The sequence below is a fragment of the Lithobates pipiens genome, unplaced genomic scaffold (genome assembly GCF_037356315.1).
Source record: "Lithobates pipiens isolate NorthernLeopardFrog02 unplaced genomic scaffold, aLitPip1_a1.2 Scaffold_27, whole genome shotgun sequence".
Classification (NCBI taxonomy): domain Eukaryota; kingdom Metazoa; phylum Chordata; class Amphibia; order Anura; family Ranidae; genus Lithobates; species Lithobates pipiens.
The window spans coordinates 7,799,995-7,823,352 of record NW_027507788.1 but is presented as its reverse complement, the minus strand read 5'-3'; the positions used below and the strand labels follow the sequence as shown (position 1 = coordinate 7,823,352).

General features: G+C 43.0%; 1 protein-coding gene across 1 annotated transcript in view; it reads left to right on the top strand.

Annotated features, from left to right (window-relative positions):
* Positions 1–23,358, top strand: part of LOC143933348 (IgGFc-binding protein-like) — a 93,988-nt gene that overhangs the window by 3,618 nt on the left and 67,012 nt on the right. The window contains exons 2-7 of the mRNA XM_077456213.1: positions 7,298–8,527; positions 11,693–12,039; positions 12,165–12,738; positions 17,192–17,790; positions 19,295–19,862; positions 21,768–22,363. Coding sequence (XP_077312339.1) covers positions 7,298–8,527; positions 11,693–12,039; positions 12,165–12,738; positions 17,192–17,790; positions 19,295–19,862; positions 21,768–22,363 — 3,914 coding nt within the window. The remainder of the gene's footprint in view (positions 1–7,297; positions 8,528–11,692; positions 12,040–12,164; positions 12,739–17,191; positions 17,791–19,294; positions 19,863–21,767; positions 22,364–23,358) is intronic.

Genomic DNA, 23,358 nt, shown 5'->3' with positions numbered 1-23,358 from the left:
ATTACTTCCCTAAAGATAGGCTGGTGGAGATAAAGCATAATTCTTTCCGCTTCATTCACCAGCTTAGTTAAGGTGGAAAGCCTTAGATGGCGCCATTAATAAATTCCTGACATTTTGCTATTTGTGGTCAACAGTATATTTAAAAAACAAACGAAAAAAAAAAAAACAATTCCCCATCTTTTAGCATTAACTACTTGCCTAGCGGGTAATTTTACCCCGTTCTGGCCCAGGCCAATTTTCAGCTTTCAGCGCTGTCATGCAATACTGGACCCATATGATATTTTTATCACCTTTCCACACAAATAGAGATTTAATCACCGCTGTTTTTTTTATTTAAAAAAAAAGAATTGAAAGAAAAAACAAAAAACGTTGTCATATTTTGTTATATAATGTTGCAAACAGGTCGTTTTTCTCCTTCACTGATGTGCTGATGAGGCTGTTCTGATGGGCACTGATGAGGCAGCACTGGTGGGCACTAATGAGGCTGTACTGATAGGCAGCACTGATGGGCCTTGATAGGCGACACTGATAGGCATTGATAGGTGACACTGATAGTCATTGACAGGTGACACTGATGGGCACTGATAGGTGACACTGATGGGCACTGATGGACACTGGTAGGTGACGCTGATAGGCACTGATGAGCAATGATAGGTGGCACTGATGGGCACTGGTAGGTAACATTGATGGGCACTGATAGGTGACACTGATAGGCATTGATGAGCACTGATAGGTGGCACTGATAGGCACTGATGGGCACTGATAGGTGACACTGATGATGACCACTGATGGGCACTGATAGGCACTTATAGGCACTGATGAGCACTGATAGGTGACACTGATGGGCACTGATGGACTCTGGTAGGTGACACTGATAGGCACTGATGAGCAATGATAGGTGGCACTGATAGGTGACACTGATGGGCATTGATGGGCACTGATAGGTGACACTGGTAGGCACTGGTAGGTGACACTGATGGGCATTGATGGGCACTGATAGGTAACACTGATAGGCACTGATGAGCACTGATAGGTGACACTGATAGGCACTGATGGACACTGGTAGGTGACACTGATAGGCACTGATGAGCAATGATAGGTGGCACTGATAGGTGACACTGATGGGCATTGATGGGCACTGATAGGTGACACTGGTGGGCACTGGTAGGTGACACTGATGGGCATTGATGGGCACTGATAGGTAACACTGATAGGCACTGATGAGCACTGATAGGTGACACTGATAGGCACTGATGGGCACTGGTAGGTGACACTGATGGGCATTGATGGGCACTGATAGGTGACACTGATAGGCACTGATGAGCACTGATAGGTGGCACTGATGGACACTGATAGGTGGCACTGATGAGCACTGATGGGCACTGATAGGCACTGATGGGCACTGATAGGTGGCACTGATGGACATTGATAGGTGGCACTAATAGGCGGCACTGGTAGGCGGCACTGATGGGTAACACTGATGAGGAGACACTGATGGGCACTTATTTGTAGCACTGGTGGGCACAGATTGTCAGCACTGGTGGGCACAGATTAGCAGCACTGGTGGGCACTGTTGGGAGTGCAGTGCCCTGATTATCAGTGTACATGTCTCTTTTAGTGAAGCCAGTTGTCGGCTCTCTTTTCCGCTCCTCATGCTGTCAGCATGAGGAAAGGAGTGCCAATAACCGGCTCCTATTTACATCCGTGATCAGCTGTGATTGGATACAGCTGATCCTGTGGTAAAGAGACACTGATTGGCTCTTTACCTCAATCTGTGATCAGCTGTGTCCTCTGTACACTCCAGACATAAAACGGCCTCCCAGAACTAGCCGTCCGCACTGTAGCTGTCATTCTGCAATAGCGCCATCGTCAAGTGGGAATGTGGTCTACCGGGACTGGGAGCAGGAATGCAAAAGATCTTTATTGCCAGTCCAAGTGTTAACTGGGGAGTGTTCTAATTCCTCTGGAACTTCTCATGACACCTGGGTGAAGTGTACAAAATCTGGAGGTGCGGCCCCAGCAGGCCTGTCTCTGGAACAACATGAGGGGAGTCATGAGCCAGACACATCAAGCTTAATGGGCAGGTCAGAGCCCTTTGAGTGAGTTCTAATGACCCTGGGAATGAGAGAGAGGCGCTAAAGGAAAATGGCTACGGTACATTTGCTGTATGTCATGGGACCCCCAAAAACTATGTCTGTGTGATGTGATTTCTCCCTGCCATCTTTGATGAGCAACAGTAAAGTGCAGAAACTACAACTTTTGAGTAGACATTGCTTTCTTGTCAGTGTAAAGGCTAATGGGCAAGAATGTCATGGGAAGGCCTCTGGCAAAGAGTTGAGCCCAATATGGCAAAGCCTACCAGTTACCAGCAGGTGGGTCCCCATTCTATCCAAGAAGAAGCAGGGTGAGAGCTTGTAGATTTTGCACCAACAGTCAGCCAATCACAAGCCCCCTTACAAGCACACCTGCTGTGCCAATTATGAGGGGTTTCCACCTTCCCTGTGCTGAGTGCTCAGGTCTGTACACCCGATGTGCCAATTATTATGGGTTTTTACCATCCCCATATCAAGTTCCTGGGTCTGTACACCTGCTGTGCCCATTAGGAGGGGTTCCCACCATCCCTGTGCTGAGTTCCCGGGTCTGTACATCTGCTGTGCCCATTAGATGGGGCTCTTATCATCCTGTGCTAAGTTCCTGAGTCTGTACACCTTCTGTGGCCATTATGAGGGGCCCCCATCATCCCTTTGCTGAGTTCCCAGGTCTGTGCACCTTTTGTGCCCATTATAAGGGGTCCCCATCATCTCTGTGCTGAGTTCCCAGGTCTGTACACCTGCTGTGCCCATTATGAGGGATTCCCACCATCCCTGTGCTGAGTTCCTGGGTCTGTACACCTTCTGTGCACATTATGAGGGGTTTCCATCATCCTTGTACTGGGATCCTGGATCTGTACCCCTTCTATCTCCATTATGAGGGGTTCTCAATATCCCGGCTCTGAGCTTCTGGGTCTGAAAACCTGCTGTGTCCATTATGAGGACTTCCCACCATTCCTATTTGGGGTGCCTGGGTTTGCATACCTGCACATCCCTGTGCTGAGCTCCATTGCTTGCACACCTGTTCTACACTTCTACTTTTTTCAGGGTCTCTCACCATCCCTACAGAGAATTATTGGGTCTTCACACCTGTAGCCATCCCTAGTGGATTTTTTAAATTATATTTTATATTACGAAGAATGTAACAGGAGGAGCTGAAACACACAACAGTGGGATGGAGACCCTATGAAGAGCATTGACACACAAAGGTGGTGGTGGTGGTGGGGGGGGGGGGGGGGGTGTCAAAGTTTTGAACCCAAAACAGACCCAACATTTGTAGTAGGAGGCTCTCACTGCTGTCATATCCAAGACATATAACTAGCCAAGAGGCTGACGCAGCCCACCATGATCCACCTATATTTTATATATCACCAATAGGTCACAGCTAGTATTTATAACTACTAGGTTCTTGCCTTATGTGCATGTGCCACCCCTTTGTCTCTGACCGGGGCACACAATCATTAGCAAGACAATGGGAAGGAGACAAAAATTTGCCCAGGCATCATCCAGGGAACACATGTGTCAAACACAAGGCCCACAGGCCGAATCCGGCCCTCCAGGCAATTTCATGTGGCCCTTCTACCTCGCCTGCAGCCGCAGCACTCCCTCACCTCCACCCTCACCTTATCTTAGCAGTTGGCAGTAGAGAGGAGGACAGAACTCCTCCGCCAGATCCTGCTTATCCCCCTGCAGCTGAGGAGAGGCTTGTCTCTGCCCCCCCCTCCCGTCCCAGCAGCCAGCAGCAGAGAGGAGGACAGGATTCCTCCTACAGATCCTGCACCCCTCTGTGCAGTCACAGAACAACCTCCTCTCCGGTCTTAGCATTCTGCACATTCTGGCAGCTTTATTTGGTACATTGGAGGAGGATAATGGGTTTGAGCACCAGCTGCCACTGGTTGGGGGTCTCTTGACTTCTGATGGAGGACGGGGGGGGGGGGGGGGTTGCTCTGGACACCTAGCCTTACAGATACAACCGGCTTTTATGCCACGTACACACGATCGGAATTTTGGACGGAAAAAGCTCTGAGGGTTTTCCCAACGGAATTTCGACGGCATTTCGCTCAAGCTGTCTTGCTTACACACGGTCACACCAAATTCCGGCCGTCAAGAACACTTTGACGTACGACGACACGTACGACGGGACTAGGAAAAGGAAGTTCAATAGCCAGTAGCCAATAGCTTCTCTCTCATAGTTGAATCTGAGCATGCGTGAGCTTTTGTATGTCAGAACTGCATACACACGATCAGAATTTCCGCCGGAAAAATTGAGAACCTGCTCTCAATCATTTGCTGGCGGAAATCAAAATTCCGATGGAGCATACACACGGTTGCATTTTCCAAGGAAAAAGCTCTCATCGGTCTTTTGCTGGCCGAAATTCCAACCGTGTGTATGTGGCATTAGGGGGCAACTATAATGCTGATGTGGCCCACGATAAAAATGGAATTTGACACCCCTGATCTGGGGTAACCATCCACTTCTTGGACTGCGGTGCCCGGGTAATGTTTAGAGATTTAGTGTATTCCTGTGTCAGGTTCTCTTACGTTGAACAAATTGGATGGGCAATTCTTCTTCTCTGGTTTTCTAATTGCAAGACATGCCCACCATTCTTTCTTTCCTCCTTATAAACCCACAATCTCAGTGCCCCCCCACCCCATGTATTATATGTGTGTGTACCTAGGGGTTGTCTATGGAAGGAGAATCGCTTTGGTCAGATAGAAAGTTATACAAGTTATAACGTATTTCATTGAACTTTTTTTGTATGTTATTAACCTTTCCTCCGACTACAACCCAAGGGCTTGGCCTTAGGTGTTTGTCTTCCCTGTTAAACATCAATGGCAGTAAAGAAAGCGTATACCTCTCTAGAATTCTTTATTAAAATACCCCGCGGACAAGTTACACAACATTCTATAACATTCTATAACATTCTATAACATTCTACAAAGAAAACAAAGAACAAGTCACACCGGAGGTGTACAATCTGCGACTTGGGCAAAAGCCATGAGATAAGACGACCCATTCTCCTCCCATGTATAGCAGCTATGTACCAAAAAAAGCAACATTCTTTCTATTTACTTTTCTTTCATTAAAGCTGAATTCTAGGTATGTTGTTGAATATCTTTTTGTATGTAGTACGGCCCCTGTGGAAGCTGTCCTACTGTATAGTAACTATAAGGGGTTGTTTGCTTGGCACAGGCACCATTCAGGTAACGCCTTTTATTTTTCTCAGTGAATGCAAGTTGATTGTCTGATGTCACCCCCCCCCCCCCTGCCTCTCCACCTCATCCAATCACAGAACGCTTTGCATTTATCGAGAAAATAGCCTGGTTGGAGCTCAGTCTGGGGGTATCATACACCTCCCAAAATGGTTTGACTGTGATGCACTTTCTTTCCCTACTCTGAATGGCCAGACCAAGTGGCTGACCTCTTGTGTGCTCTAAGCAGTAAGGCAGCTGCTCAGCACGGGTCCCCTGAAGCTGTAGTAGCGCTTCTTACAGGTACAGCCAAATGCGTATCTACCATGAGGCAAACAAGGCATTTGCCTTGGGCGGCATTTTTCTAGGGGGCGGTGCTGCCCCCCCAGGCAGAAGGGCGGAGTTGGCTCTTTATTTAGTCAGGAGAAAGACCACCAGGCAGATCGCTGTGTTCCGGGGAAACCTGATACCTCCTGTAGTGTTTTGACAAATGAGCTGTGGGGGGCTCTGAACCACATTAGCCATGCGCCCTTTCTGCCCCAGGCTGACGTCACCCCCATGTGGCCTCCCGTGACTACACGAGGCACCGGGCTCCCTGGAACACAGTGATCTGTCTGGCGGTCTTTCTCCTGACTGAGCAGCCTATGCTCTAGATCAGGGGTCTCCAAACGTTCTAAACAAAGGGCCAGTTTGATGTCGTTCAGACTTTAGAGGGACCAGACTAGGGTTAGTGGAAGTATAAAATGTGCTGGCATCCAGTTGGAGTCAACTATGCCTATCTTTGGTGTCAGTGGAAGGAATAATGGCCCATCTTTGGTATCAAAGGAAAGAACTGTGCCTCATCAATGGAAGGAATTATGCCCTAACCTTAGTGTCAGTGGGAGGAATTGTACCCCATTGTTGGTGTCAGTGGGAAGAATCGTGCCCTTTTTATAGTGTCAGTGGAATGAATTATGCCCCATTGTTGGTGCCAGTGGATGGAAAAGTGCCCCAAGGGCCACATAAAGGCAAACAAAGGGCCATATCTGGCCCATGGGGTGCAGTTTGGAGACCACTGCTCTAGACTCTTTATAATTTTCCCATGCTTTGATATTCCTGACTCCATTTGCCATTTGACCAATAAACTGGTTATTTAGTTTCAATTTTGTACTTAGAGTGGAGCTCTATGTTTTTGTTTTTCATCCATGCAGAGATTACTTCACATCTCCTACTGACCCCATCCTTTGCCCCGCTGACCCCATCTTGTGTCCTGCTGACCCCATCCCCTGCTACCACTGACCCCTTGCTCTGCCCTACTGACCCCTGTCCTATACCCTACCGACCCCATATTCTGCCCTGCTGACCATGTCTTATGTACCGCTGAGCTCATCCTCTGCCCTACTGACCCAGTCCTATGTCCCGCTGACCCCATCCTCTGCCACGTTGACCGCATATGTTGCACTTGGACAAATCATGTCTCAGGATCTGATGAGGAAGCCTCAACTGTTTTGGCTACAGCTTCTTCATCAGACCCTGGGGCAAGACAGGTATACAGCTGCTGGGGTGGGGACAAATTTAGATGGGGAGGGCGCCCAATTTTAGTCTTGCCTAGGGCAGCACAAAACCCAAAATACACCACTGGGTATGGCATATTCATACTTACATTCGTCCAAGCTGGAACGATGTAATTATGCCAAAATGTCCATGCGGAAACTTCATATTTAAAGGAATTTCCAAGTGAAAATAAATTAAACATCATAACACGCAGAAGTTTATGGCTATACACATACAACACGGTAAGAGACTACAATTGGGCTTTGACTGGCTGGCAACAGCTAAAGCCATTGAGTGGAGCCTTAAAATGTTTTTTTGATATCTGAAGAGTCCACATCACTATCCTTTCAAAAACATCTTTGGTCCCTACTTTGATAACTCAAAAATAACCCATGTGAAACTAAGGTGCACACATCCAACTCTTGATATCTTGCAAATGAACTATTATAAGTAACTCCAGTTCTCTGTGTTCTGTTTTTCAGGATCTAGCTTGGCTTCTCCACTGGGCAAGGAATTTGTCACTGCCTTTATGCAGAATTACCTGCCCTCCTACAGCAAAGCCGAGTTCCAATTGTTTATCACTGCCTATTCCCCTTCCACCTCTGTCACCGTATGGATGAACAAATCCAGCTTCAAACAAGTCCTGACAGTGAACGAACGAACCACGGCCAGAGTCGAAATCCCAGCAAATGCAGAGTTGCCTGGAGTCAGTTTGACATGCAATGTTATCGGTATCAAGTCTGATAAAGACATCTCAGTCTTGGCTCTGAATTACAAATCTCTAAGTGCTGACACCACTGTGGTATACCCTGTGCAAGGTCTTGGCACCGAGTACTATGCGGTGACACCACTGGATGGGCCGAGTGATGCCTTTAAGGAACTGTCTGTGATCAGTGCCCAGGAATCCACCAGCGTTGATGTGTTCCTCAAAGGAGCAGTCAACTATCAAGAGAAGCGATACCCAGCTGGCAGCAAGCTCACTGTCGTTCTGGACCCTTATAGCGCCCTCCAGCTTCTTAGTAGTGATGACCTGTCAGGAACCAGAATCGTGTCTCAGAAACCTGTGGCAGTTTTGAGCGGGCACACATGCACATGGAAGAACACAAAGTGCAACCACGTCTACGAGCAGCTCAGGCCCGTGACTTGCTGGGGTTCCAGTTTCATTATACCGCCATTATTTCTCCAGACCAAGAGTGATATTGTCTTTGTGGTGGCATCGGCTGACAACACAAAGATTGAATACCAAGTAAAGGAAGCAAAGAAAAGCCAAAACTTAAACGCGGGGCAAGTCGTGCAGCTAGAATTGCCCGTTAAAACACCCATCTACCTTACTGCCAGCGCTGGGATTCAAGTTGTTTATTATTGCACTGGCTGGCAAGATAGGTTCCTAACACAGTACGATCCCATCCTAATGAATATCCCACCAATCAGTGCTTATTGCTCTTCCTACTACATCTATGGTCAACAAGAGTTTGAAAACTACGGCACCTTAGTGGCCAAGACTGCGGACGTCTCTAGAGTAACTGTCAATAAAGGCCCTGCTCAAGGCCTGACGTGGGCCAGCATCCCTGGTACTGACTATTCCTGGGCAGCTGAAAGTTTAGGCAAAGGCTTCAGCTTCCAACTCACTGAGAATACGTCACCCTTCCTGCTGCTTTCCTTTGGCTTAATAAAGCTGAACAGCTATGGCTCCCCAGCTGTTTGCATAAATGGTGAGTTTCACATTGTGTCCCATAAAACCAGTCATGAGGCTACCTATGATAGTAATAAATCCCAAAGAGTAATTCCGAAGAATATGTCAGATCTAAAGTATACCGCTTGAAGACCAGGCCTTCTTCTGACACTTTTTGTGTATAAGTTAAAATCTGTATTTTTTTGCAAGCTAATTACTTAGAACCCCCAAACATTGTATATCTATATATTTTATTTAAGGAGACCTTAGAGAAGAGCTCTCCAAACGATGGCCCTCCTAGTCATGTCTGTGAAAGTGAGTTTTACAATGCCTCAAAGGAAGAAACCGAAAAAACTCTGGATAGCCGAACTCCGGATCAGGTAAAATAGGTTGTGCCTTTATTGTTTTCACCAAAAAAAAACCTTCACATCATACGAATTACAGCAGTAGAGGGAATGTAGAAAAGGGAATTCTGACGCGTTTCACGCTGAAATTAGCGCTTATCTACATTGCCTCTGCTGCTGTAATTCGTATAATGTGAAGGTTTTTTTGGTGAAAACAATAAAGGCACAACCTATTTTACCTGATCCGGAATGCGGCTATCCAGAGTTTTTTTGGTTTCTTCATTTGGCTACTGCAATTAGCCTGCACCTGGGACCCCTACTTGTTTGAAGTGGCCAGTTTCTTGGTGGATCAGCCTGGAGCGGTGGATTTTTCTTTTTAATGCCTCAATGGACTTGTAGTTCCGCAACAGCTGGAGGGCTGTAGTTTCGAGACTCCTGCTCTAGAGATTAAAATGGCCGTTGTTGCAATTTTTTTATGTCACGCTGTGTTTTGCACGCGGTTTTTCAAACGCAATTTATTTTGCGAACAAATAAACTTTCATTAATTTTAATGCCAAAAACACAATATATATAATCCATTGTTTGGTAAATTACGAAAGATGATGTTACGGCATATAAATAGATACCTAACCTGTCACTCTTTAAAATTGTGCATGCTCGTGAAATGACGAAAAATGACGATACTTCAGGAGAGGTTAGCCTCAAAAAAGTACAAGTATTGGCACCGTCATCCCAAATTGTAGACAACTAGGAGGGGGTGGGTAGATTTTCCAGGGTTACTCCAAAAAACTACGATACTTAAAAATCTCAATGGAAGACCCTTTAAAAATGTTTTTTTTTACACTGTCCCTTTAACTTTTTCTTTTTTTTTCTGATCATTTTTATTCCTATCTATCCTTGTGATAGACATAAAGGATGACAGGTACTCTTTATAGAGAAATCTGGGGGCTATCAAACCCCAGATCTCTCATATACCTTTGAAAAAATGTTTTAAAGGGACAGTGTAAAAATAATAATAATAATAATAAAAATAAAAGTTTTTTATTATTATTTATTAATTAATTTATTTATTTTTACACTGTCATTTAGCTTTCTGTTTTTTAATCACTTTTATTCCTATCATCCCTAGTGATAGAAATAAAGGATGACATGTCCTCTTTATGGCAAAATCTGGGGCTATAAAACCCCTTGAAAAAAAGTTTAAGATACAGTGTAAAAGTTGAAAAATAAATAAATATTTAAATAATAATTATATATAAATATTATATATATATATATATAATATATTTTTTATTATTATTATTATATATATATATTTTTATTTTTTATTTTTTTTACTCTGTCCTTTGACTTTTATCAATTTTATTCCTATCATCCCTTGATAGAAATAAAGGATGACAGGTCCTCTTTATGGCAAAATCTGGGGCTATAAAACCCCTTGAAAAAAAGTTAAAGATACAGTGTAAAAGTTGAAAAATAAATAAATATTTAAATAATAATAATAATAATTATATATATATATATATATATATATATATATATATATATATATATATATATATATATATATATATATATATATATATATATATATATATATATATATATATATATATATATATATGTATTATTATTATATATAATTTTTTTTCTTTGACTTTTATCAATTTTATTCCTATCATCCCTTGATAGAAATAAAGGATGACAGGTTCTCTTTATGGGGACATCTGGGGGCTATACAACCCCAGATCTCTCCTATACCCTTGAAAGTATCAATTAAAAAATAAAAAAAAACATTGATTTGATGCTTTCAAAAAAAGAAAAAACTGTTTACATCTGCCCTAAACCGGAAGTGACGTCATGACATTGCTCCAGTCCTCCTAGATCATAGAGACAAGCTGGTCTCTTCTCACTTCTGTGTCCAGCTACACGGATCATTTCTCAGACTCGCCGGTGAGAACATTAAGCCCAAGAAACACTGGTGACCAGCAGGGAGGGTCAACAGTGTTTTTACACCGTAATACCCCCTCCACCAAATGATTTGGACCAGAGCACAATGCAAGGTCCAAAAAGACGTGGATGAGTGAGTTTGGGGTGGAGGAACTTGACCTCAACCTGATAGAACGCCTTTGGGATGAATTAGAGCGGAGACTGTGAACCAGGGCTTTTCATCCAACATCAGTGCCTGACCTCACAAATGAGCTTCTGGAAGAATGGTCACCCCCCACTCTCTGTCCCGTCCCCCCCTCTCTGTTTCTAAAAGAGATCTGGCAGCTAATAAGCCGCTCAGATCATTTTCATCTGAAAGACAATAGCAGGCTGAAAAAGTCCAGCTATAACCTCTACACCACTTCAAACCCGTAACCTAAATATATGTTGAGTGTCTTGTAAGGGGTAAGCTAAATTGGAAAAAAAAAATGTTTTTTATTTTTATTTTTTTTTCTATTTTGGGACAGTTTTCCTTTGATAATAAAAAAATAAAAAATCCGGAGATACCCATTACCACTTACCACCAAAAGAAAGCCCAATTGGTCTTGAAAAAACGCGGTATAATCCACCTAGATTCACAAAGTAATTGTGATGATGATATGTACAGTTTTACTAACAGATGTCAAAGTTGCAAAATTGTGCTTAGGTGTTAAGATTTGTTTTACCCTTAGGCATGAAGGGGTTAAGAAATTAAAAAAAAAATTGGGGGGGTCACATTTTTTTGAGTTGCTAATTTCCTGAAAAGTTGGTCTAGAAAAAATGACCAACAATTTTCAAACTTGATTCTTCACTTATTATTATCACTTATTATTATTATCTTATCCCATCATATCATCGCGTTGATTAATATTATCTGTTTGATCCCTATAAAGATAATGCAGCATCAGCGCCAAGTTGCAGTACCGTAAAATGCAGAACGAAGGAAAAGTGCCAAATGGTCAACGGGAAGCCGGTATGCATCGCAGATTCAGAAGCCTACTGCCATGCCGTTGGTGACCCCCATTACCGAACCTTTGATGGCTACTTCTATGACTTCCAAGGAACCTGCACTTACACCATCGCCAAGACCTGCAACGGTGACAAAGACCTGCCGACCTTCAACATTGAGGCCAAGAACGAAAATCGGGGCAGCACTCGCGTTGCCTACGTCAGTTATGTCAACGTGCAGGTGTATGACCAAACAATATCTCTAGTGAGATACGAATATGGTTTTGTGAGGGTAAGTTCAAAACTTGGTTGACTTGGAAAGTTGGGTGGATCTAACTTTCAGGTACATGCTGAAGAGCAAATCGGTGTGTGCGGTTTTAGATGCAAATATTTTTTTCAAATTTTTCTTCTCCGTAGGTGAACAATCAACGTCAACGTTTGCCTATCAATCTGAACGAAGGTCAAATCCGGCTCTACCAATCGGGGAGCTCAGTCGTCATTGAGACCGACTTTTCCTTGAAGGTATTCTATGACTGGAACTCAATACTGAAAGTATACATCTCCAGTAGCTTCTTCGGAAGTGTCTGTGGCTTGTGCGGAAACTACAACGGCAACCCTTCGGATGATCTGACGACCCCAGATGGTGTTAAAGCTACTAATCTACTTGATTTTGGTAAGAGCTGGAAAGTGGAGGATGGAGACCGCTTCTGCTGGCACAACTGCAATGGAGAATGCAAGGCCTGCCCTCTTGACACTCAACAAAAATACGGAGGAGAGCTAAACTGCGGCCTGCTGTCTAAAGTTCTCAACGGTCCTTTCGCTAAATGCCACTCGGTCATTGATCCGAAAACGTACGTCGATAACTGCGTGTATGACCTGTGCATGAATGCCGGATCCAAGCAGATCCTGTGCCAAAGTCTGAAGACCTATGCAGAAGCCTGCCAGAGAAGCAAGGTGGACATTGGAGAGTGGAGATCGATCGCTGGATGCCGTAAGTAAAAGCAATTTTAGCAAAATCTTTTTTAGACATGCAGAACGAAAAAAATTAATTTATTTCACCTTTTATACCTTACGGTATTCATTTCAATGTGGTTCGATTTAGAATTTGAATTAATTTTCAAATAAAATTTGAATAATTCATTTCATTATAGTTTAATTTGTTAATTAAATAATTTCGTTTAGTTAAATTAGTTACATTTGTTTAATTAGTTTTCTGGATTTATTTAGTTTTGCTTCATTTATTCGTTTTCGAAAGAAAATTCGACCAGATTGAAAGTTATTGAAGTGGCATTCAAATTCAAATTTATTTATTTCTAGATTTGAATTTCAGAAGATCGTTATATTCATTTTATTCTATTCTATTCTATTTTACTCTCTTCTATTGTTTTCTCTTTTCTTTTCTTTTCTTTTCTAATTTGTTCTGTTCCTTTTTCTTTTCTTTCTTATGCTATTCTATGTTTTTCTAGTCTATTCTTTATACTCCATTCTGTTATATTCAGTTCCATTCGGGTTTATTTTATTTATTTTATTTATTTCTATCCTATTCCTTTATTTTCTATTCTAATCTCTTCTATTCTAAAAGCAGCCTAAGTAGAAATCATTTTATTTCACTTTTATACCTTACGGTATTCATTTCAATCTGTTTCCATTTAGAATTTGAATTAATTTTCAAATAAAATTTGAATAATTAATCTCATCATAGTTTAATTTGTTATTTAAATAATTTTGTTTAGCTAAATTAGTTACATTTGTTTAATTTAGTTTTCAGGATTTATTTAGTTTTGTTTCATTTATTTGTTTTCTAAATCTAATTCAACCAGATCGAAAGTTATTGAAGCGGCATTCGAATTCAAATTTATTTATTTCTAGATTTGAATGTCAGAAGATGGTTATATTCTTTTTATTCTATTCTATTCTATTATATTTTACTATATTCTATTGTTTTCTCTTTTCTAATTTGTTTATTCTGTTCCTTTTTTCTTTTCTTTCTTATTCTGTTTTTCTGGTCTATTCTCTATACTCTATTAAGTTATATTCAATTCCATTCGGGTTTATTTTATTTATTTCTACCCTATTCCTTTATTTTCTATTCAAATCTGTTCTAATCTCTTCTATTCTAAAAGCAGCCTAAGTAGAAATAATTTTATTTCACTTTTATACCTTACGGTATTAATTTCAATCTGTTTCAATTTAGAATTTGAATTAATTTTCAAATAAAATTTGAATACTTAATTTCATTATAGTTTAATTTGTTATTTAAATAATTTTGTTTAGTTAAATTAGTTACATTTGTTTAATTCGTTTTCGGGATTCATTTAGTTTTGTTTCATTTATTCATTTTCTAAATCGAATTCGACCAGATTGAAAATTATTGAAGCGGCATTCAAATTCGAATTTATTTATTTATAGATTTGAATTTCAGAAGATAGTTATATTCTTTTTATTCTATTCTATTTTACGCTATTCTTTTGTTTTCTCTTTTCTTTTCTAATTTGTTTATTCTGTTCCTTTTTCTTTTCTTTCTTATGCTATTCTATGTTTTTTCTGGTCTATTCTTTATACTCTATTAAGTTATATTCAATTCCATTCGGGTTTATTTTATTTATTTCTATCCTATACCTTTTTTTTCTATTCAAATCTGTTCTAATCTCTTCTATTCTAAAAGCAGCCTAAGTAGAAATCATTTTATTTCACTTTTATACCTTACGGTATTCATTTCAATCTGTTTCGATTTAGAATTTGAATTCATTTTCAAATACAATTTTAATAATTAATCTCATTATAGTTTAATTTGTTATTTAAATAATTTTGTTTAGTTAAATTAGTTACATTTGTTTAATTTAGTTTTCAGGATTTATTTAGTTTTGTTTCATTTATTCGTTTTCTAAATCGAATCAAATTTGAATTCATTTTCAAATAAAATTTGGATACTTAATTTCATTATAGTTTATTTTGGATTCATATTTTATTCTATTCTATTAATTTATTGTCTATACTATTCCATTCCAGTTTCCTTCTGTTCTATTCTGTTTTATTCTGTTCTATTATTTTTTTTTATTAATTTTATATTCTGTTCTATAAAGTAGCCTAAGTAGGAATCATCATATTATTTTTTTTATTATTATGAAGCTTTGTATTAAAGGAAAAAATTAATAAAGAATAATAAATAAAATAAAAAAAGTAACAAATCAGTATGCAATTTAACCAGTTTAGTTCTCACACATACAAACCCATTATGAACCACATTGATATTTATATTTCTACTAGAAACCTGTTCATTTGACAATAATATTTTCATTCATTCAAATATTTTCTTAGGGCAAACAAGGCTTTCCTTTGTTGATATTGCCTTACAAAATGATTTAAATTTAGTTTGCAAATCGTTCTCCAATCTTTTTCAGCCTGCACCTCCTGCTGGCTCTCCTCTCTTTTTCTTGCTGCTTCTATACTGAGAGCTGACAGAAGTAGTGATGCTGCTGTCACTACTCCTGTCAGCCTTATAGTAGAAGGAACTTGCAGTGCCCCCCCATCCCTACAATACATGCTGTGCCCAGGGCAGTCGCTCCTTCTGTCCCCCAATCCCTACAATACACGCTGTGCCCAGAGCAGTCGCTCCTTCTTCCCCCCCATTCCTACAATACACGCTGTGCCCAGAGCAGTCACTCCTTCTGCCCCCCCATCCCTACAACACACGCTGTGCCCAGAGCAGTCACTCCTTCTGCCCCCCATCCCTACAATACACGCTGTGCCCAGGGCAGTCGCTCCTTCTGCCCTCCATCCCTACAATACACGCTGTGCCCAGAGCAGTCACTCCTTCTGCCCCCCGTCCCTACAATACACGCTGTGCCCAGGGCAGTTGCTCCTTCTGCCCTCCCATCCCTACAATACACGCTGTGCCCAGAGCAGTCACTCCTTCTGCCCCCGTCCCTACAATACACGCTGTGCCCAGGGCAGTCGCTCCTTCTGCCCTCCCATCCCTACAATACACGCTGTGCCCAGAGCAGTCACTCCTTCTGCCCCATCCCTACAAAAAAAAAAGCTGTGCCCAGGGCAGTCGCTCCTTCTGCCCCCCCATCCCTACAATACACGCTGTGCCCAGAGCAGTCACTCCTTCTGCCCCCCCATCCCTACAATACACGCTGTGCCCAGAGCAGTCACTCCTTCTGCCCCCCATCATTACAATACATGCTATGCCCAGAGCAGTCACTCCTTCTGCCCCCCATCCCTACAATACATGCTGTGCCCAGAGCAGTCACTCCTTCTGCCCCCCCATCCCCTGCAATACACGCCATTCCCAGGGCAGTCTCTCCTTCTTCCCCCCCATCCCTAAAATACACGCTCTGCCCAGAGCAGTCACTTCTTCTGCCCACCCCATCCCTACAATACACGCTGTTCCCAGAGTAGTCGCTCCTTCTACCCCCCCCATCCCTACAATACACGCTGTGCCCAGAGCAGTAACTCCTTCTGCACCCCCCCCCCCCCAAACCCTACAATACACGCTGTGCCCAGGGCAGTCCCAGGGCTCCTTATGCCCACCCCTTGTAAAAATAAAAATTAAAAAAAGGACTCATCATATTATTTCGCTTTTATACCTAACTGTATTTATTGCAATGTGTTCCCATGTAGAATTTGAATTCATTCTATAATTTGGATAATTTGTTTCCTTATAATCTATTTTGGATTTGCTGAAAATTGTTACCATTGTGATTCAGAAATTCAGATACATCTGAATCTCTGAATAATGAATATTTTGTCCAAATTTCGAATGCTAAACGAATCACACTGCACAACGTTAGGAGGCCAGTCATCTGTTTTAATTGCATGCAATTCTTTATTGGAACAAAAAAATATATATGATAATTAAATTGGTTTAAAAATTATTGGGAAAAGAACAGGAAGAATTCCGCACTATAGTCCGTGTTAGTCTAAAACATACACTATATTGTCAAAAGTATTGGGACACCTTTACACCATAATCCCCACCTCCACCAAATGTTTTGGACCAGTGCACAAAGCAAGGTCCATAAAGACGTGGATGAGCAAGTTTTGGATGGAGGAACTTAACTGGTCCTGACCTCAACCCGACAGAACACCTCTGGGATGAATTACAGAGGACACTGCGAGCCAGGCCTTCTCATCCACAAACATCAGTGCCTGACCTCACAAATGCTCTTCTGGAAGAATGGTTAAACATTCCCATAGACACACTCCTAAACCTTGTGGACGGCCTTCCCAGAAGAGTTGAAGCTGTTAGTTATAGCTGAAAAGGGTGGGGCCAACTCAATATTGAACCCTACGGACTAAGACTGGGATGCCGTTGAAGTTCACGTGTGTGTAAAGGCAGGTGCCCCAATACTTTTGACAATGTAGTATATCTCCATGATATTGTAATGGCAATGTAAGGGTACTGTTAATAACACTAACTAACTCAATGTTTCCCACAGCAATGCAATGTCCTGCAAACAGCGAATACAAACTATGCTCCAAAGCCTGTCCGGCCACATGTAACGACGATGCCACTCCATCCGTGTGTACTGATCAGTGTGTGGAGTCTTGCCAGTGCAAGGAGGGCTACGTGCTTGATGAAGGAAAATGTGCGCCCAAAGCCAACTGTGGCTGCGTCTACCAAGGCAAACTCTACGCTCCCAATGAGAAATTCTGGGGGGATAAAAAGTGCGAGCAGCAGTGCACCTGCAACCCCACCACCAAGAAAGTAGAATGCAAAGCCACCCGCTGCAAGTCTTCCGAGACCTGCTCAGTGGTCAACGGCATCCAGAATTGCTACCCCGTCTCGTATGGCACCTGCTCCGCCTCCGGAGACCCCCACTACGTCAGCTTCGATGGGTCAAGGTTTGATTTCCAGGGCACGTGCATCTACCAGTTTGCGGGTCTTTGCAAGAAGTCAGATGACTTGGTAGACTTCCAGGTCAACGTCCAGAATGAATTCCGGGGCAGCAAAGTCGTGTCTTACACCTCCGCAGTGCAAGTCAAGTTGTGCGATTTCGATATTTCCATCCAGAGGCAGTACAGGGACAGGATTCTGGTGAGCCTTCGGTTTTATACATTTCTAGGGCTATTTGTTAACCTGTTTATTTCCGATTCATTGAAATTTGTTACTATTGTGACTGGGAAATTTGGATACATCCCAATCTCCGAATAATGAAAGTTTTTGTTTGAATTTTTCGATTCATAACGAAACGGATCACACATGTCCAATTAACAGGTGACTCCGGTCTTCCCTCCTCCTGAAGGTTTATTCAGTTTCAGACTGACAGCACTGTGCAGCATATTACAGAAGGTTGATCTTAACCAGTTCCGGACCGCCCTCCGTCGTTATACGGGGGTTATGATTAGCTGCCATAACCCAGGTATTCTCTTCCTCAGTGGGCGGTCCGCTTCAAGATCTCTGCGGCAGATTCACTGCAAAATCTCTTTTGTCAGTGGTGGCAGAGGGCCCACCAATCCCTCCCGCCACGCTCCATTGCCCTCCGCTGCTACCAATGGCTCCGGTAAGCGGCGGAGGGCAAAGGAGCATGGCAGGAGGGATTGGCTCCTCTCCCTAGCCTGACATGGAGATGAGTGAGGGGAAGTTGGCCCCCACCCCTCTCCATATCATTGCAGGGCGGAAGCGACGTCAAAACGTCACTTCCGCCCATTGCTCCTAAAGGGCCATTTTTTTAATTTTAATTTTTTTTTTAAATGACAATTTTTTTAATTTATTGCATTTAAGTGTAAATATCTTTTGGCTGAAACTTGTGTTGCATACACACGGTCGCACCAAGTTCTTGGAAAATCCAATCGTTCGGAACGAGGTGACGTTATACTACGTAGAGGCCAGTAGCCAATAGCTTTCGTCTCCAAATTTTTTCGGAGCATGCGTGGCACTTTGTGCATCGGAATTCTCTACACACGATCCGAAAAAGTCCGATCGAATTTTCCGACAACATAATCCGCTCGGACTATTTCCGTCGGAATTTCCGACCGTATGTATGGGGCATAAGGGTAAAAGTTTGTTGCCATTCCACAAGCGTGACTTGTTAGGTATCAACTTACTCGGCGTAACGTTACCTTTCACTCACAATATATAAAATAATTGGGCTGATCACGCGATCAGAAATTCCCCCAGCAAAATTCGGATGAGAGCTTTTGGTCAGAAATTACGACCGTGTGTACGCTCCATCGGACTTTTGCTGGCGGAATTCCAGCCAGAAAAAGATTGAGAGCAGGTTCTCTATTTTTTCGCTCGGAAAAAGTTCAGACTGGAAATTATCCAGGTATCTGCACCCTCCCCCCCCCCCCCGAAAGGTGCCGATTGTGGCACTGGAGGGGGGGAGGGATCAGATGAGCGGAACTTCCACTTCAGGCTGGAGGTACACTTTAAGACAGAGTTGAGTACTAACATTTCATAAATAAATGAAGAATTGTGTTTCTGCCAGGTTTTCAGCATTATGTAAAATCGTCTGTATTTTTTTGTTTAACAGCCAATCATTTTTAAAGTTAGATGGTGATCTGTCGGTTTTTATACAATTCACTGTTATTTTCTTCAGGTTAATGGACTTTTAACCAACCTGCCGTTTGTTGTTGACAACGGCAAGCTCTCTATCTACAAGCAAGGCTATTCTGCTGTCCTCCAAACCAGCTTTGGTCTCCGTGTGACCTACAACTGGGACAGCTATGTCTCCGTCACTCTTCCAAGCACTTACGCTGGAGCCGTTTGTGGTCTTTGCGGTAACTTTGATGGCAAGAAGGAGAACGATCTCACAATGAAAAACAACCAACTGACCAACAAGCCGCTCCTCTTCGGAAACAGCTGGAAGGTGCAGAATGTCCCAGGTTGCTATGAAGAGGACAAGGGAGACTGTACCAAGTTAGCCCAACTGGAATTATTCCATATTAACAACAAGCAGGGCTGCGGAATCATCAAAGACAAGACCGGGCCTTTCCGTGAATGCCATGCCAAGATTAACCCAGATGGACCCTACAAGAGCTGTGTGTATGACGCTTGCTTCTATGAAAACAGACCAGAAGTCGTTTGCAAAATCGTTGCCAGCTATGCAAAAGAGTGTCAAGAGGCTGGAGTCACCATCTATCCATGGAGAACCAACAAGTTCTGCAGTAAGTTGACCTGCCGCGTTCTGAAAATGGGGTTCAGTATTCATTTTCTATGTAGTGCTTACTTATCAAAATATCACCTTCCAATCATAGTTTAAAATAAATAATATTCAAATAATGGCCACACAAAATATTGAAACTTTTTTGGTCCAATTTGGACATTTTCACTTAGCCCCCGTACACACGGTCGGAGAATCCGTCGGAATGTGTCCTATCGGACCGTGTTGTCGGATAATCTGACTGTGCGTGGTCTCCATTGGACTGTTTCCGTTGGAATATCAGTCGGACCACATTTTCCAACTTGTTGGAAATATTTTCCGACAAACTGGTCCGATAGGACATTCTCCGATCATGTGTAGAGAATTCCGATCGGACAAAGTGCCACGCATGCTCAGATCAAATTCCTACATCAAAGCTATTGGCTACTAGCCTGAACGTAGTCCCATTGTAACGAAATTACGTCATCACGTTCTGAAAGATCGGATTTTTCGACAACTTTGTCCGACCGTGTGTATGCAACAGTTTCGGACACAATCCGATGGACAAAATCTGACGGACAAAATCCGACGGATTTGGTTGGCAGAATGTCCGACCGTGTGTACGGGGGCTTAGGGGTATACTCACTTTTGTTGCCAGTGGTTTAGACATTAATGGCTGTGTGTTGAGTTATTTTGATATTGTATTTATTATACAAGCTGTACACTCACTACTTTACATTGTAGACAAGTGTCATGTCTTCAGTGTTGTCACATGAAAAGATAGAAGAAAAGATTTACAAAAAACGTGAGGGGTGTACTTACTTTTGTGAGATACTGTAAGCCCTTGTACACACGGTCGGAGATTCCGTTGGAATGTTTCCTATCGGGGCGTTTTGTCGGATATTCCGACTGTGTGTGGTCTCCATCGGACTGTTTCCGTCGGAATATCCGTCGGACCAACTTTTCCAACTTGCCGGAAATATTTTCCGACAAAATGCTCAGATCGGACATACTCCGATCATGTGTAGCCTACTCCGACGGACAAGGTGCCACGCATGCTCAGATCAAATTCCTAGACCAAAGCTATTGGCTACTAGCCTGAACGTAGTCCCGTCGTAACGAAATAACGTCATCACGTTATGTACAATCGGATTTCCCGACAACTTGGTCCGATCGTGTGTATGCAACATCACTTCCGGACCTCGTCCGGAATTAATCCGTCGGAATTACTCAGACGGATTTGGTTGTCGGAATCTCCGACCGTGTGTACATCGGCTAAGAGCAATCCAGTTATTCACTATCCCCGTTAAATTTTTTCGAATGGGAAAACAAAGAGTTGCTTGGTCACTGCACGCAATAGTTGAGTGGAGCATGCCGATAACCAACATTTTAAGTCTAAAATAACCATTCTTTTTAAATATCCGCTCCATGTATGAGAACCTTAACTTAACCCCTGATCCCTGCTTGTCAGCTGATGCCAAACAAAGACATTTTCCATTATGAGCTATCAAAGTAAAATGTGCAATAATGGCTTCAACATGACTGTGCACTTGTGCCCAAAAAAAGGAAATCTCAATAAATACTTGGTTTGACCAGTTTGTTGTAGGTGATCTCAAGTAGCCTGCACAGAGCCCTGATCCCAACCCTATTGAACGCCATTAGAATTTAAGTGCAGATTACGAGACAGGTATTCTCATCCAACGTCAGTACCAGCCTTGCTGATGCTCTTTTGGATAAAAGGGGACAAAATCCACCAGACAAACTCGAAAACCTTCCCAAAAGAGTGAAGGCCATAACCGCGAAAGGGCCTTTTGAATGGGATGTCCAACAAACTCATGCAGATTTGATGGTCAGGTGTCCACAAGCTTCTGGCTAATACTGCATATACCTACAGTATGCCTAACCATTTTTGTCGCTTTGTTCATCCTAGGTCCAACTTGTCCAAAGAACAGCCACTATGAAGTTTGTGCATCAGGGTGCTCTCCAACTTGTCTCTCTCTCTCCCCTCCATTGGGATGCAACCCCGTATGTTCTGAAGGATGTCAGTGTGACGATGGCTTTATCCTTAGCGGAGGAGACTGCGTTCCCATTTCCAAGTGTGGTTGCAGGTACAACGATAAATACTACAAGATGGGAGAAGTGTTTTACCCCAGCGGCCTCTGCAACCAGAAGTGCGTATGTACAGAGAGCGGAGCTGTAGAGTGCAAAGCTTTCACTTGCGGGCCCAACGAAGAGTGCAAAGTGATCGATGGAGTCCAGAAATGCCAGCCGGTAGGCTCGGCACAGTGCTCTGCAGCTGGTGACCCCCACTACATGTCATTCGATGGCCGGGCATTTGACTTCCAAGGCACTTGTACCTACACCTTGTCCAAGACCGTGACAAACAATGCCAACCTAGAACCTTTTGCCATCAGTGTGAAAAATGAAAAATGGGGCAACGGGCGCGTGGCCGTTACTAAACTTGTGTCCTTTGAAGTCTATGGCTATAATCTCATCCTTCAGTATGAAGTTCGAGGGCGAATTCTGGTAAGTGGGAGTAATAATAATCATCCATGCAATAACTGTGTAAAGAGTTACAGTATGTTTATTAACATACAGTTCTATAAGTGAATTTTGTTTTAAAGTCTTAGCTTCTTTTCATATTGTAATGACTTGAGTTGACTCTGCAACTTTAAAAAATGTTCGCATTTAGGGGGAAGATGAATTGCTGACTCACTACTGGTATGAGGGCTAAGCTGCTGAGTAATTGCTGGGGGGGGGGGGGGGGGTGCAAGGGGAACTAAGCTGCTGAGTTATTGCTGGGAGGGGGTGCAAGGTGAACTAAGCTGCTGAGTTATTGCTGGGAGGGGGGTGCAAGGTGAACTAAGCTGCTGAGTTATTCCTGGGGGGGGGGGTGCAAGGTGAACTAAGCTGATGAGTTATTCCTGGGGGGGGGTACAAGGTGAACTAAGCTGCTGAGATATTGCTGGGAGGGGGGTGCAAGGTGAACTAAGCTGCTGAGTTATTGCTGGGAGGGGGGTGCAAGGTGAACTAAGCTGCTGAGTTATTGCTGGGAGGGGGGTGCAAGGTGAACTAAGCTGATGAGTTATTCCTGGGGGGGGGTGCAAGGTGAACTAAGCTGCTGAGTTATTGCTGGGAGGGGGGTGCAAGGTGAACTAAGCTGATGAGTTATTCCTGGGGGGGGGTGCAAGGTGAACTAAGCTGCTGAGTTATTGCTGGGAGGGGGTGCAAGGTGAACTAAGCTGCTGAGTTATTGCTGGGAGGGGGGTGCAAAGTAAACTAAGCTGCTGAGTTATTGCTGGGAGGGGGATGCAAGGTGAACTGAGCTGCTGAGTTACTGGTGAGGGATGGGGGTAGCAGGGTGACCATAGTCACTAGTAATGCCCCGTACACACGATCAGATTTTCCGAAAACAAATGTTGGATGTGAGCTTGTTGGCTGAAAGTCCGACCATGTGTATGCTCCATCCAACATTTGTTGTCAGACTTTTCGCCAACAAATCTTGGCTCGCGGTTTCTCAA